At 39.9% G+C, this 15,339-nt stretch overlaps 1 protein-coding gene across 5 annotated transcripts in view; it reads right to left on the bottom strand.

Moving 5' to 3' along the window:
• Positions 1 to 15,339, bottom strand: part of CNTRL (centriolin) — a 59,684-nt gene that overhangs the window by 20,447 nt on the left and 23,898 nt on the right. For all 5 annotated transcript variants that reach the window (XM_028714599.2, XM_028714597.2, XM_077922329.1 and 2 more), the window contains 13 exons: positions 12,910 to 13,063; positions 11,637 to 11,857; positions 9,942 to 10,118; positions 8,151 to 8,285; positions 7,624 to 7,766; positions 6,814 to 7,021; positions 5,614 to 5,793; positions 5,235 to 5,414; positions 4,583 to 4,699; positions 4,033 to 4,177; positions 3,185 to 3,324; positions 1,120 to 1,285; positions 251 to 537 (listed from right to left, as the gene is read on the bottom strand). In XM_028714599.2, coding sequence (XP_028570432.2) covers positions 251 to 537; positions 1,120 to 1,285; positions 3,185 to 3,324; positions 4,033 to 4,177; positions 4,583 to 4,699; positions 5,235 to 5,414; positions 5,614 to 5,793; positions 6,814 to 7,021; positions 7,624 to 7,766; positions 8,151 to 8,285; positions 9,942 to 10,118; positions 11,637 to 11,857; positions 12,910 to 13,063 — 2,253 coding nt within the window. The remainder of the gene's footprint in view (positions 1 to 250; positions 538 to 1,119; positions 1,286 to 3,184; positions 3,325 to 4,032; positions 4,178 to 4,582; positions 4,700 to 5,234; positions 5,415 to 5,613; positions 5,794 to 6,813; positions 7,022 to 7,623; positions 7,767 to 8,150; positions 8,286 to 9,941; positions 10,119 to 11,636; positions 11,858 to 12,909; positions 13,064 to 15,339) is intronic.

The following is a 15,339-nucleotide window of genomic DNA, read 5'->3' as shown; positions in this document are numbered from 1 at the left end:
CAGTGAAAATGTAGGTATCTCAACAGGATGACACTGAAGTCCCCTTGGCCCCCACCTACAGAAACTCCACTGGTGTAGTCATTTTACCAGCAGAGAAGTGGAAAATATTGAAGAACACGTCCTAAACATCTTCATTTCTCAATCACATCCCAGAAACCAGCTCTGGGGATGACACAGTTAATTCCCTCCCATTGCCGAAAATGGGAAGGCAAAATACTTACTCTAATTTCAAATGAGCCAAGAATCTTACCAAGTTATGATGCTCAGGTATGTTGCAGTGATGTGTTCCAAAAGACATTGAACAGTTAGCAGGAAGAGGGCTATATACAAGCTGAGCTCCAGCAGGACATGAACCATATATAACTGTAGTAGCAGCAAGTGGTCCTCCATTGGCAGAGACAGGAGAAGGTGGGCCACACACCACTGTTGCTGGAGGGGCTGGAGCACCATCTGGAAGCAGAGTGTAAATGATGGAGCCAGGGGGTGGCACAAAAGATGAGGCACTGTGAATCTTCACTTCTCCATTTTCTTGGATCCCTGAATTTTGGGTTTCAACAAAAATAATCCACGTTAAGAGATTAAAGGCATAGTTTAAAAGCCCTCAATATGAGATGGGGACAGAAACACGATAAAAATTATAAGATACATAAAATTAATAAGTTGATTATATATTTGATGGTATTTTTTGTTGTTTACCTGTCTAATTTTATTGCAATTTTATGAAATGCTTTTATGTGCCATGATGAAAAATTGGGGGGGGGGGGCTATTAAATAGGCCATACTTATCAAAAAATAAAATATAATAACGAATAATCTCTAGAATAGCAATACATAAGAGCAATATATATGGAGCTGCTCCTATGCAGTCAGGATATTGGTTAAGAATGGCTACAAAAATAGGGTGGTCTGCCCATGCCAGGCTTCAAAGTAGGAAGGCAGAAAGGGGTTCTAAGAAGACAACTATCTTAGCTTTCCTCCATGCCTCTGCAGCTAGCAAGAGGAGAAAAGGCCAACCTGGTGACTTTCCTACACCAACAGAGAACAGTTTCTTGCTAGACAGCCATGAACAAAAGCACAAGAACAACTGCCAGACATGGGAAGACAAGCCAACTGACTTACCTCCATTGGAAGGGTCACTCCTGCCTGGTGCATGCACCAAGCACCCTCTGGCAGCAGGACACATGGAACATTCCTTCTTGCTCTGCCCTTTTTTTATTGGGGTCAACATAGGGCACTGCAGGCCAACACCAGAATCCTTGGTACTCTGAGATGCAGGAGTGGATGTCTTTAAAACATTTTTAAGAAAGTGAAAGTAAGAATAATGAACAATTTGTGTTGAGGCAAATATTACATGGAGAAAGTCCCTGCTGCCATCTGTGTGCTCTTTGATAAGGAACTGGAAGAGTTCAAGGCAAAGACAGGTGAACAAGGGCCATTCATCAAAGGTGCAAAAAATCTAAAGGCACTAGCAGAAGGAAGGAAATACTCTCCTATGTGCGACTTAGATAAGCTAGTTAATAGTTTGGTCAATGCCAAAGTTAGCTCTTCCACCAAGCTAAACATGTCTAACTGCTAAAAACATTTCTGTTCCAGCAAACATACCCAGGCATGCATTTTTGACACATGATTTTAGTAGATGTAAGTCCTTTAAAAATACTGATTTTATTTTATATTTTCATTTTTTAATGTCTCTTGTTTCCATTTTTGATTGGTATTTTAAGTGAGTATTTTATACTGTCTTGCAAATCACAGAAAGTTTTTTTGTTCTGGTAAGTGGTATTTACAATGAATAGCCAACACTAGGACAACACTGTGCTGCCTGAAAGTTTATGCTTCTTGATCAATATACATGGACACAAACAGAAAAGCATGCAACAACTATCCATGTATAAATAAACAACAGCAGTGATTATATAAATATATAAGCCTATTAAAAGTGGCAACTAACGTGACTGAGATTTGACTAAGTAAATTTCATTTTGAGTGGTGGCTTGGGTTAAACTCCAAGCAGGTGTAACACACACAAAGCAAAAAGTTACTGACTTGAGCAACATGTTTGGAAATGCACTGCACAAAAACTGAAGAATTCTATTAATAAAATGAAGGCAGTCCATGTCTAAGCATTGCTGCTTCACAGGGGATTATCCATGTGTATTGTAATTAAACAAACATCAATATGGAAATGAGCTGCTACCATTTGCAGAGGAGACAAACATATAAATGCAGCCATTTTGCTATGCAAAATCCTCAACTTGAAGCTATTCAACAAACTGTTAGTATTTGTAATGTAATTTCATTGGGAATGTATTTCACAAAGAATAGATGGTATTGGAGAAAGGAGATGGCAGCTGGCAGTTGGAAGTTGGTTGGTTATCCTACGTAGTTCTGTCTTCACTGTGAAGGTGACAGGTGTGGGGACTTCATGCAGACACTGTCTGGAGGATTTTGTAAATAATATTTGTTGTTCAAATGTTGCCAGCCTGACAAGTAAAGATTTATATTCAGCTATTTGTGCAAGGCATATATATTTTCATCACAAATAGCTATCAGAAGCTGCAGCATTTCTTCTTTCTCCAGGTTGTGGCATGTTTCCAAATGTCTGCTATCCAAGGGGGTGAGGGAATTGGCTGAGAAAAGGAAAAAGCAAGAATTTGGAGAGTGGCTGGCCACCTGATCCTCCTGTACAAACTGGCCTCTGCAGTGTCATATTGAAGAAAAGCGTAAACTTTTCTTTTTACAACTGGGCAGTATATAAATTTTGTTAAATAAATGTATAGTTTAGGCCTCAGATTCAGAAGGCTCAAAATATTTCAATGGTTAACTTTGGAGAATTCCTGTTTTTAAGCGGCTTTCCTTGAGGCAAAGGACTTTGAATAAAATGACCTTTCCCAACTATATTAATGGAAAATTACAAGTTATCTCCGAATATGATTTTTCTAAACCGGGAAGCTTTTAATGTTTGATGTATTATAGTATTTTAATATTCGTTTGGAAGCCGCCCAGAGTGGCTGGGGAAGCCCAGTCAGATGGGCGGGGTATAAATAATAAATTATTATTATTATTATTATTATTATTATTATTATTATTATTATTATTCTAAATTAATTTAAGTGCTTCTAAAGCAGGTGGGGAAAGATCTCCATATCTGATTCCTTTCCATCATTTGCCACTCTAGTTTTCATACTTGCGATGATGGCACATAATACAGATGGCCCCTCCGTTGCAGTGGATTCATTATGCTGGTGATAGCGTCATTCTGGTGAGATATAGCATGCCTGAGTGCAGCAATTTCATCCAATATGCTGTCAATTTCTTCCCTATTGCCTGCAGAAGAATTTAGATTTTTAGCCCATTATATTTAGGAGGACTACAGTTAATTAAAGAACCCCCCCCCCAAAAAAAATCAGACTCAGCATTCCATTTATACCAATACTTCCTTTGCTGGATGGAATCTCAATAGCTGAGGTCGTAGTAAGGAGGTTGACACTCAAAGCAGTGCTTTTAAACCTGCATCTCAGCAGTTTAAATGACTTCCTTTCATACACTATTTTCTTTTTCTGACATGCGCGATCTCTAGCAGCCCCATGCTTGGGCAAAAAAAATAACAGGGAAAATAAACTTAAGAAGGAAGAAAAAACAAGGGCTGTATCCAATGCCGGTCTTAAGCAGAGTAGATCCATTGAAAATAATGGGCATGACTTAGATCCATTAATTTCAATGAGTCTATTCTGAGTATAACTTAGTTGGGTAGACCCCGATTGTTTCTTTAAAAGACTCTGAGACACAACACTTACCCACCCCCACCCCCCACTGGAAGACAAATTATGAGAAAGCTGCTCTGACCTAGAGAGGTAGTAAAAAAAATCTAGGGTGGAACCTCGTCTGCCTGCCTAGGTCTACAAAGCAGGACCACATGACCTTGCTGGTCCTGGACAATGGGTGGAACAACACATGTCTGGACAGAGAATGATGGGAAGACATCTGAATTAGTTTGAAAACATGCTCCAGGAAAAAATGGAAGGAAAGCATTACCTGTCTGAACTTGATCTAGTACACGGTGCAGTCGGTCAATTTCTGTTTTTTGGCATTTCAATAGCTGCTTTAATTTACCAATCTCCTCTTTCTGAAAAGCAGAAGCTGCAGTCTCGGCATCAGCTTTTCCCACTTCACTCTGAAACTATTAAAAAGCATCTTAGTCAAATTTTCTCATGTTTTGCCCTTGTGTAACATCAGAGTGCACAATGTAAAAAAAATGTAGATGAAGATTCTACAGGCCATTTTGATCCTATTTTCTGAAAAGGGGTTTAAAATGAGCAAGTCTTGGCCTCACATGCCATGTCCTGACTTCTCTCTCTCCAGGCAGATTAAATCATTGCTGGCTCAGTCAATTTGAACATTTGTATATCACTGAGATTTTCTGTCCCTTGAAATCAATATATCTGACCAGGACTTGAATTTTTAGAACTCAATGGGAGACACATCACTAAGCCTCATAGTTTTCATATTCATGTAAGAATTTTTCACTCTTGCCTCTATTTCGTGTTTCTTATCAATGTGTACAGTAAGGGGACTGATAACTTACCCATTCCTCCTTTTCTTTCAGAAGTTTCTGCAACAATTCTATTTCTGATTCTGCTCTGGCAAGATCTTTAGAAGCTTGAGTAGCAAGCATACAGAACTTCTCTGCTTCCCGAAGTTCCTACAGAAGAGGAAAATGTGTTTTACTTAGCTTATTTGATGCAATTGTTGATGTTTTGTATTATTATTACTATTTAATAAATTTAGTAGTTGCCTGTCACATAAAGAATCTCCAAGTGACTTACAAAATTGTACAATCATGAAGTATAACAGAAAATCAAAAAGAAACAATACATTACAATAACAATCATACATTAAAACACAAAACTGTCCCAATAAAATAGCAGCAAAACATACAATAAACAAGATAGTATTGATTATAAGAAATCAATACTTTGACCAGAGCAGTGGTTCCATCCCTTCTCTGTTCCTCTTTCACTATGCTTATTCTAGGTTCTCAATACAGTCAGGTGCAGAGCCTTCTCTGTTAATAATAACAACTACATGATATTTTATTATTAAATGAAATCAAGAAAGTTGCTTCCATGCAGAAATGTATACCTTAATGATAAGAATGACTAATAGAGACTGAAACACACTATGTGGTGCAAGAGAAGTAGTTTCAATTCAGTTTTACAATTTTACCAATTATGTACCTCACTGCGTTCCTCATTAATTTTGCATACAGTTCCACGGAGTGACCTGAGCTGATCTTTGGCTGCACAGAGATCTGCTGCTGCTTGTTTATCTGAAGTAGATATTGCTCTCTTTAACTTCTGCAGCTCTTTACCAATGTCAATGAATTGCATTTGTGCCTTAGCATCTTCCACCTTTTTCTGAAAGAGCGGGAAAATGTTATTCAACAGATGTGACAAAACAAACAACATACACATACAAATATATGTATATCTTGCTTTCTTCTCTGGTAGGATGCATTCACATTAAAATGTAAGCAAATAGTGCAGTATTTTTTAAAGTGTTGTGCAGAGGGACAGGCCTTACTAGTCACAGGCTTTTTAATAGGAGTAGCCCTACCCTATTCTCCAGATATTCTAGTTGTGCAAGAATTCTTTCTTTCTCCTCATCAGCCTCTTGCAGCTGTTGATCTGTTAGGCCCTGGATTTCTTCCATATTCTTCAGCTTTTCACTTAGATGTTGGATTTCATTCTCTAGTTGATGTATTCTGGCTTCATTCTGCATCTTCTCAGATTTAATCTGAAGTTGAAACAAAGGGAAGATGATGAGAGCTTGAGGATAGTTGCAATCTTTCCTGGGGCATAAAGTTAGCAGCATGTGGAATCTTTTGCAAAAGCCTCTGCTTTTTACCTCCTTTACAAACAAGTACATTTGGTCCTTTTCCAAAACTGCAAATAGTAGACACACCATGAAAAAGGCAACATAAAATCATCACCAATTTGAAGTTTTCCAATATAATAATTCAGGGTCACCAATGCACATGATCACTCATGATTCCATATCAAAAAAATGCCCTCAAGGAAATATAATCTAAATTCAACAGCAAGGCAAAGAAGAGAAAAACAAGGTAATTGGGATGGAGGTACAATCCTATAGGAGTTGTCTCAAAAGAAAATTCACTGAGTTCAGTGGGGTTCACTCCCAGGAATTATGGCAAATAATTGTTACCACTCAAGGTAAGTACTGGATTAAGCTTTATGGAAAAGTTTGATTTTGAGGAGGGATTGAAGGAAGACAGACACAAATCATGCAAATATTCATGAAGGATTGACACGTATTTGACCATTAAACAAGGTTTCTGTCAAAATAATTGTGGCAATTCTTTCCTTAAGAATTTTACAGCGAAAACTTTTGTGGACACCTGATGAAGTAGACTCTGGTTTATGAAAGTTTATACCACAGTAAACCTCTCTGTCTTTGAAATACAAGACACTTTGTTGCAACAGACCAGAATGGCTATCTCCTTGGAAGTTCCTTTCTCTCTCCTTTTGGTAATACAGTGGTACCTCTAGATGTGAACAAGATCCGTTCTAGAGCCCCGTTCGCATCCTGAGCAGAACACAACCTGCGTATGTGCGGGTCACGATTCGCCACTTCTGCGCATGCGCATGACGTCATTTTGAGCATATGCGCATGCACGAGCGGCAAAACCCGGAAATAACCCATTCCGTTACTTCAGGGTCGCCGCGGAACACAACCTGAAAATGCTCAACCTGAAGCTACTTTAACCCGAGGTATGACTGTAGTTGGTTCTCTTACTTTGGCTTCTGCAGCTTTGTTACAGGCCAGCCTGTATTTTTCTTGTGCCTCTTCCAACTTAGCTTGCTGGGATGTCATCTCCTTCTGAAGCTGTCTCTCTCTGGCCTGGATGGCCTCATTTTCTTGCTGAGATTGAGCAAGGACCTTACCAAACTCTTTCTGTAGATCTGCAAGGCTTTTCCCTAAAATATCCTTTGCATTATGGCACCTGAAATAATCAGTTATACAAAAAAAGGAAAATACGTTATGGAGAATTGCTACCTAGGCTTACCATCAATGCTCATCTGAAGACCTGTGTCTTATGGCTAAACTAAATGTTGGACGTTTTTGCCAAAACATCTAAAAAGCAGTGGCAGAGCAGAATTTGAAGAGAAGTAGCAAGTTGGTAGGTAAGAGATACTTCTTACCCCATTCACACTCCCATGCCCAGACTGTTATTTTCCAGCTACAGCAAACACACATCTGCAAACTCAAGATGGGGGAAAAGTGAGGGGGGAGGGAGATAGGGTTGTGAAGAATAGGTGAGGGAAGGGTCTGTCAGTTTTAGGATGTTTTGTGAAGACTGAGATTCCCAGTTTCAAGTCTTTCCATCCATTTTGACAGCAGCATATTACTTTGAGACTGAAGGCCATTTCATACAACTACAAAAAAAGAGGTGTTCTGCAGAGTGTTCTCCATCTGAAAGAGTGATGCTTATCTTCAAACACTGACAGATACACAGCTGGGAACTGCCTAGGCATTAACTAGCCAAGTGTTTGCAGCTAGATCTCTCCTTCTGATAAAGGTATGAAACCTCTGAATTTAGCTCACCTGAATTCTGCCCCAGTCTGTAGATTTTCTTTGAGTTCTCTCACACGAGCCAAGAATTCTTCAGGATGAATTAAGCTGTCAACTGCATGATTCAGTTGATTTTGAGTATCTTTAAGCTGCTGCTTCAAAAGGTTATTATCTTTCTGTAACAAAAGAGATTTCAGGGGTCACTTTTACCATTATATGCTTTCAATGATTTCTTCTTGCATTGACTGTATAAGAATGTAAGAAGACTAAACATAATGCTTATTTCACTGCATTTCTTCACTAGCATAGCTGACCTGTGGAGCTAAATGACTAGTTGCTACGGAAAACAATCAATAAATAAAGCATGATAATTTCCCCTATTAACTCTGGATGATTTCCAAGATATAACTCTTGTTAATCTTTAACAGACACACAAGAAAGAATATACAAGGTGGTTGCATGATTGACTTTCAACAGCTGGAGCCTTTTGAAGAAGGTTATATATCAGACTGCCAGACGTGCTCTCTGAAAAACAAAAAAATATGAAAAAAATACTGTACCTGTAGCTGTTTAAGATGAGAAAGCAGTTTATTATTTTCCTGTTCTCTTTCTTCTGATAATTGTGCTTTTGTCAAGGCATTTTCTAAAGCTTGCCTTTCTTTGCTGAGCTTAGCCTGGAGAGCAGAGTGCTCCAGCTACCCCATCCCAAAAAGAAAAAAGAAAAAAATTCTCACTTTCCTCTACAAAAAAAACAATGAATTAGGTAACATTTGAATAGAATATGTATTTTGCAAGGACAGCTTGTTCTTCTAAGGAAGACATTGACAGTCCATAAAACAAGCAAACTTCTCAATTTCCATTTGCCCTATTGTCATGACTGGCCTCTTTTATGCATAATGATATCAGGCTTCAGTAGCATGCTAGTATGAACATGCTGCTCAATCCTAATATGCCATTAACCATGGGATATTGTATGAGTTGCCAACCCAGCACTTGTGGGCATACATTGGTCCACCAAAATTTCATGGGTGCCTGAGGATCATCACCACCATCCCTTTTGCCACTGCAATTAGGCTTGAAAAAGCCACATTGTAGCTAATAGAAGGCTTCTTTCAAGTCTAATTACAACAGAGGAACAATTTGAGAGGCAGAGGGTCACAGTTGGCAGGGGAGTTGTCACCCTGATGTCACCTCTTACCAACTGCCATAAGGGTTGAAAAAATTGTTATTACCTAGAATTTTTCAAACCTAAACGCAGCAGTGTGTGAGAGAGATCTTCTTTGAGATAGCACCTAGAAAAGGAAGATAAACCTTCCCTCTCCAGTTGCACTCCCCAGGAGATCATGCCCCACCTATCTTGGTGGGGAGGGTGGATAAAAACACTTTTTCAAGCCTAATTGCTGGGGGGAATGTGTGCATGCATGTGCATGTGCAGTTGCAGTATGGGGTGGGTTGTGCCCACAGGAGTTTTTCACACTTCAAAATATATTCATGGGCAATGTACAAACCGTGACCATGTCTTGATTGTCCTAGTACTATAAATCTGTCCTGAACCTTAATCAATAATTTAGGATGCTGTATGGGTTGGGTTGGGTGGACCCTTTATTCTTTTTGCTTGGGCCAGCCCCATGACCCTAGTACACCTCCCTTGGGCCAATGCATTTGACACGCCTAGATTAGCCTCTGCTACCAAGTTGAATCACTTTAAGAGGGTCAAAACTCTTTCTCATAGAACTAAAAAGGTTCATTGGGAGAAAGATTGAGAACATCAACATCTTTCTGACAATACCAATAGCTGCTTTTTGATTGGTGGGTGACAAGGTAACACAGACCTAACAGGAATCCTCACAGCAGGAAACTGTTCATTGAGTAAGATAAAGTCCCCCAGCTTCCTCAGTCACAATGCTTCAGCAATTCAACTCCTTGACTTAGAATCATAGAATTGTAGAACTGGAGGGGACCCTGAGGATCACCTAGTCCAAACCCCTGCAATGCAGGAATATGCAGCTGTCCCATACAGGGATTGAACCTGCAACCTTGGCATTATCAGCACAGTGCTTTAACCAACTGAGCTATGTCTTCTTTCCCTACTGTGTTAAAAAGCCAGAGTCCAATCAGTTTAAGCCACTGGAAGAGCTGGCAGGACTGTGGCAGCAAGGAAAACCAGACAAAATGTCCCTCAGCCACCCACCTACCTAAGAGCTCTTTCCATTTCACTATGACTACTACCAACCTGGATTCTTTACAGATAAGTTTTAGAAAAAAGAAGTCACGTTTTGGAACCTATATGGATTGGGAGAAACATGAAAGGTATAAGGAAAGGAGACATTTCTCTCTGAATGTCCACTTACTTGACCGTGTTGTTTTAGCCTCTGCAGTTCTTCCTCATGCTGATTGGCTTCAATGTCTCGGGCTTTCAGTTCAGCCTCCAGCTCAGCCTCATATGTGATATGTTCCCTTTGAGTCTCATGCAGGGCTTCATTGAGCTCTCTTTGTTCTTCAAGTGCCTGCTCAAGGTCTGCGATTTCCTGGAACCAAAAGTGTGTTTTATAATTTTGAGTTCATCAGTTCTCCATTAACATGGTTGTAGCATGTATCCCTGCTAAACAGAGACTGTGCCCCTACACATGTACCACGGGGGCAAGGGGTGGGGGGAAGGGAGCTATGCCACCCCTGCTGCTGGACTGGAGGCGTACCTCCCCAACATACTATTCTGAAGTCCATAGGATAAGATGTACATAATTGATGGCAAATGTGGGTTTCCCAATTCTGCATATTATCCCAGTGTGGGATGTGACAGAAAAATGGATGTTTGCAGAGCTAAAATGGGATGGGAAGGATGATCAAGCTTTTCCTACCAGCTCCTCCCCCCCAGTGATAGAAAACATCCTGGTGTTGCCAGGATGACAAGTAGGATGGTCAAACATGCCAAGGTCTACAGAGCATCAGCAATTGCTCTGATTCAGGAAACTGCAATACCATGATTACTGGCAGGTGGTTGTGAGCTGCCCACCAGCTATTAATACAGTTTAAAACCAACAAAGACAATTACACTAAAATAAAAAAAATGACCACATTTAATCACATTTTTGAGTAGGTCATAAATACTTTTCAACCATCAAAGGCAAGGGTAGAGAAGTGGATCTTCAGCACATGACAAAAGCTGTAAAGTGAAGATGCTGGATGCACTTCAGTCAGGAGATTCCACAAATCTGGAGCCAGCAAAGAGAATGTCCTCTGCTGGGCCACAACCACGCACCCACCAACTTTATGAGTGTGGCAAAACATTACTCTAGCATAAAACTCTGGTGTTTAAAAGCTTGCATTGGCTGCCCATATGCTACCAGGCCAAGTTCAACATTCCTGTATTAATTTAGAAGACCCATAACAACTTTGATCCTTAAAGACTGATCAATTCCATATATCCCTGTCCAATCACTGAGGTCTTTGAGGAATTTAGTATTGTGGGTCCACCCCAGTAGAACTCCCACCTGGCTGAGATCCAGCAGGCCGCCTTTCTCTTGAACTTCCAGAGGTTAGTGAAGACCTTTTCAATTTAGTAGGCATTTTTTCCCTGATGTTACGGTTAATTTTAACTGATTTTATCTCCATTATACTTGTTTTGTAACTTCACTGTACACCTCTTAGAGACTATGGTGTTAAGCAGTACAGTGGTACCTCGGTCTGCGACAGCCCTGTTAACGAACTATTTGGTTTACGAATTCCACAAACTGGAAGTAGGTGTTCCGGTTAGTGAACTTTACATCGGTCTATGAACGGAAGCCAATTAGTGGAAGGGTACGGGCGACGGGAGGCCTCAGTGGGGAAAGTGTGCCTCAGTTTAAAAATGGCTTTGGTTTAAGAACGGACTTCCAGAATGGATTAAGAAGTTCGTAAATCGAGGTACCACTGTATATCAATTGTTGAAATAAATAAAAAGGTTCTGCCAATCTTAACCTCATTGTTTTGTCCTGGTTTCTAAATTATGTTTGCCAGTGAGGAAAAGCATCAGGACTTTTTGGAATATAACAGTTCTTGCATCTTACTTTTCTCAGGTTTTCTGCATCCATAGCAACTATCTCCAGCTGGTTTCTCTCCTCCTCGAGTTCTTCCAGCCTTTGCAATAACACCTCTTTATCCCTCTGCAACTTCTTGCATTCCTCACTGGTTTGTTTGGCCTGACTCTTAACACTCTCTAGATATTCCTGTAACCCAATGATAATTCCTTCCAGGTCTTTCTTCAGTGCATCATTTGCTGCTATTTGGCCTGTGAATGGTAGAGGAGAAAGAGTTAAGAAATACGAAAAAAGAAGTATTTCAGTTTGCAAGGGAACACCAAAAAGTCATGAGAGCTATCCCTGATTATCTGAAGGTGAGGTGACATCACTGAGCATGTCTCAAAATAGACTTACATAGGAGACACAAACTTTGATTTCAGTATCTGAAGTGACAGCATATTTGCATTTACCCAACATTTATGTTTTAAAGAAGAAATCTGGTCCAATAAGACTGGCAGCCATGTACATTTTTACTGTGCTTGTAACTCTGTTAGATCAGCACAGTAACATTAAAATAAAGTGGGGAAGGGAGGGAGAAATACAGCACTGGATAACCAGGAATTGCAATGACAATGCTTCCCCCCAGAAACTATACATTTTTTCTTTAAACCTAGCCAGTAAAAGTTCACAAATTTTAAGTTAGGTGGAAAGTTCCATTTCTCTTGACCAGGATCTCATCATTTCTCTAGGTAGTGCCACTTTTCCTCACTTTCCTAACTGCTCTAAGAGAAAATCAACAAGAGTTCTTCAGGAAACTAATCTCCAGAGACTTCCACCAAGAGTTCTCATACTACAAATGGGAAATAACGCCAGGATAAAAAATTCTACTTGACTAAACAACAGTAGTAGGTATCTTACACTAGTAGGTGACCTCACTTGAATCCATCAAATAAAGTCATCCCACAAACCTCTTCAGTGAGCTGGAAAGATACCTGGATGCCATTTATGGGTTTCCTGCTAGGAGAGGCAGAATGCTGCTTTGAGGCTTTCAGAATTTGGCTGGTATTGGTGTGCTCAGAAGGGAGAGCCAAGGTGATGGAGTTTAATCTCATGCCACGTATTAAGGATAGCTCCACATTTCAAATAACAAACATGGTTGCTGCATTTATTAAGTGAGCACTTCCTACAGCAAATACTTAAAAGCATGCATATGTACATCTAAGAACTGTTGCCTGTAGAGTGTAAAATCTGTATATGCTATGTAAACTATGGAAAAGCCCAAAGCCTCTGAGCTAAAGTCTGTTTTGAATAACATTTTTACCATCTGTGAGCTGTTGCTCCAGGTCCCTAATTTCCTCAGTTTCCTTTGCAATCCGAGACAGCATGTCATCCAGGCGACTTTCAAGATGCTTGTAATGCTTGTTCATCATGTCAAGTTGTTGTTCTTTGCTTGCTTTCTGAGCCTTCATATGAGCCTGTGAGTGGAAGTTAAATGGACATCTCAGGGCAGTAGTTTAAAAACAAACAAAGCACCCCAAACAATCCTGATCTTCCCGCACCCTTGCCACAAATGTTCTACAGCAGGGACGGGGAACTTTCTGATGATGCTGGACTACACCTCCTATCATCTCTGAGCACTAGCTATATTGATTGGGGCTAATGAGAGTTGGTAGTTCAACAACATCTGGAAGGCTAAAGTTTCCCGATCTCTATACTTCACAGTACAGAACAATGAAAGCTATCTTATGCCAAGTCTGGTTAATTTAGTATTGGCTGGGGCTCTCCAGGGTTCCTGATGGGGTCTTTAAAGCCCAAGAATGAAACCTGGGACCTGCATGCAAAGCATGTGCTCTACCGTTGAAGTTTGTTGCTTTGCCTATATGATTAACCTAATTATGTAAATGGACAATGTTACTTCAGTCACAGGGGTTTCAGCTAGATGGGCTTCAAGTTTCTTACAATTCTGACCACAGCATATATAAATTCTTAGGAGCAAACAATTTGCAGGAAGTTTGAAAATGATTGAAAAATCTTTTATTTTATTTTATTAAATGTATATGTTTTTTATTTTATTTTGTTGAACAGTTGAAAAATCATTTATAAGCAGTATATCCTTTTGGGAAAAGCCCACAGGGATCTACTTTTGTGAAGCTGGTAGGCCACATGATTTCTCACACCTTTCTCCAAACTATTTCCTTCTTCATTAGTTTAGTTGGCTTCGCACACCTGGAATTTCTACCTGGAAGAACTTTTATTTTTAAGATTTGAAGCCTGTTTTTTAAAACAAAATCCTTAAAGTGGCTAGCATCTTACATAGAATTTATTAATCTGTGCTCTCTCTCTCTCTTGCCTCTATACATACCACTGGTGCGATCTGTGGAGGGGCCATGGGGGCAGGGCTCCCTAAAATTTTCAAGCAGCACTCCCTAAATAATTTTTTTTTTAAATCCACTATGATCCTCAAAGGGATGCACCAGTAGGAAACGCTGGCCCGTCCCTTTGATGATCACCAGGCCACCTTCCAGGAAAGTGCTCTGGTGGAGATTGCGAGAGTGGGAGATTGCCAACGAGAAGCATCTTCGTGCTGGCTTGTCCTCTGCTAGGGATGTGGTGAAGGGGTGTGTGGCACGCTGAGTTGGCCTGGATGAGTTGGGGGGGTGGCACATGTATGTTGTTTTACACACATGACAGGCCCCTGCAATGTTGGGGGCAACTCAGCATGCCCAATATACACTGAATGCCTAACTAATATGAGACTCATGCATTCCTTGTAAAGTTGAGCACTAATAATAAAACATACCATTGTGACAGCTTCATTCAACTGTGCCCTCAGATTAAGCATGGTAATTAGGAGATGGTGCACATAGTATCTTGTAAAATTTAAGAAGAAAACTCCCACCACCACCACCTAGTCTGCTCATATGATTCCTGATCCCTAGAAGAATGTCCAAGAATGAAGGGGCATAAAGTGACATCCTATGTTGCATTCTCTGCTTTCTTTCTGCAAAAAGTGTAATTCTAACCTTCACTCCCAATGTCACTGTGCTAAGTGTCTCTCTACATCCAAATAGGGAAGTGTACAGTGTGATGACATCAGGGTATAATGTAACATATTCTGCCTTACAGAATGATACAACTCAACCCACGGGTGCTGTAGCTGCAGCCCAGTGCTTCTTATACACTACCATTCTCCCCTTAAGTTACACAGACCATTCTGTAAACCCTTCTCAACCCAGTCAGACTAACCTCATATGCCTCTCTCCAATGAGTGCTAAAGAAATTGGATACTAGATCTTCTGCATTAAAATATAAGCCAATAATTTCAGTTTCATGCCAAAATATTATTTGTATACTTCTCCCCCCAAAATCTACAACCCAGATTTTATTTTATTTTGTCAATAGCACATTTATTCAAGCTGCTATAACCAGTGTCAACTGAACACAGCTATGTGTACCATTTATCTTAAGTACCATACTGTACTTAACCACAGTTGAATGAAACTGTTACAATGACAAGTTTGGTTATAAGCTTGATAGTGTTTGCTTGGCTTAGAAACACAGTGTCAAATCTTATAGGGCAGACTACTTCCATTCATGGTTTTAGGCATCCAACATGCAACATATTTTTTATGAACCAAAAATAGCAGAGTGCTAATTGGCATAAAGAGTGCAGAACCAGCCCCCACAAAAAATAGTTAATACAAAAATGCAATCCAACTATCCGATGGTACTTTTAAAATAAATGCACAAC

Source organism: Podarcis muralis, chromosome Z (genome assembly GCF_964188315.1).
Source record: "Podarcis muralis chromosome Z, rPodMur119.hap1.1, whole genome shotgun sequence".
Classification (NCBI taxonomy): Eukaryota; Metazoa; Chordata; class Lepidosauria; order Squamata; family Lacertidae; genus Podarcis; species Podarcis muralis.
The sequence above is the reverse complement of the archived record's forward strand: the minus strand, read 5'-3'. Positions and strand labels throughout refer to the sequence as shown.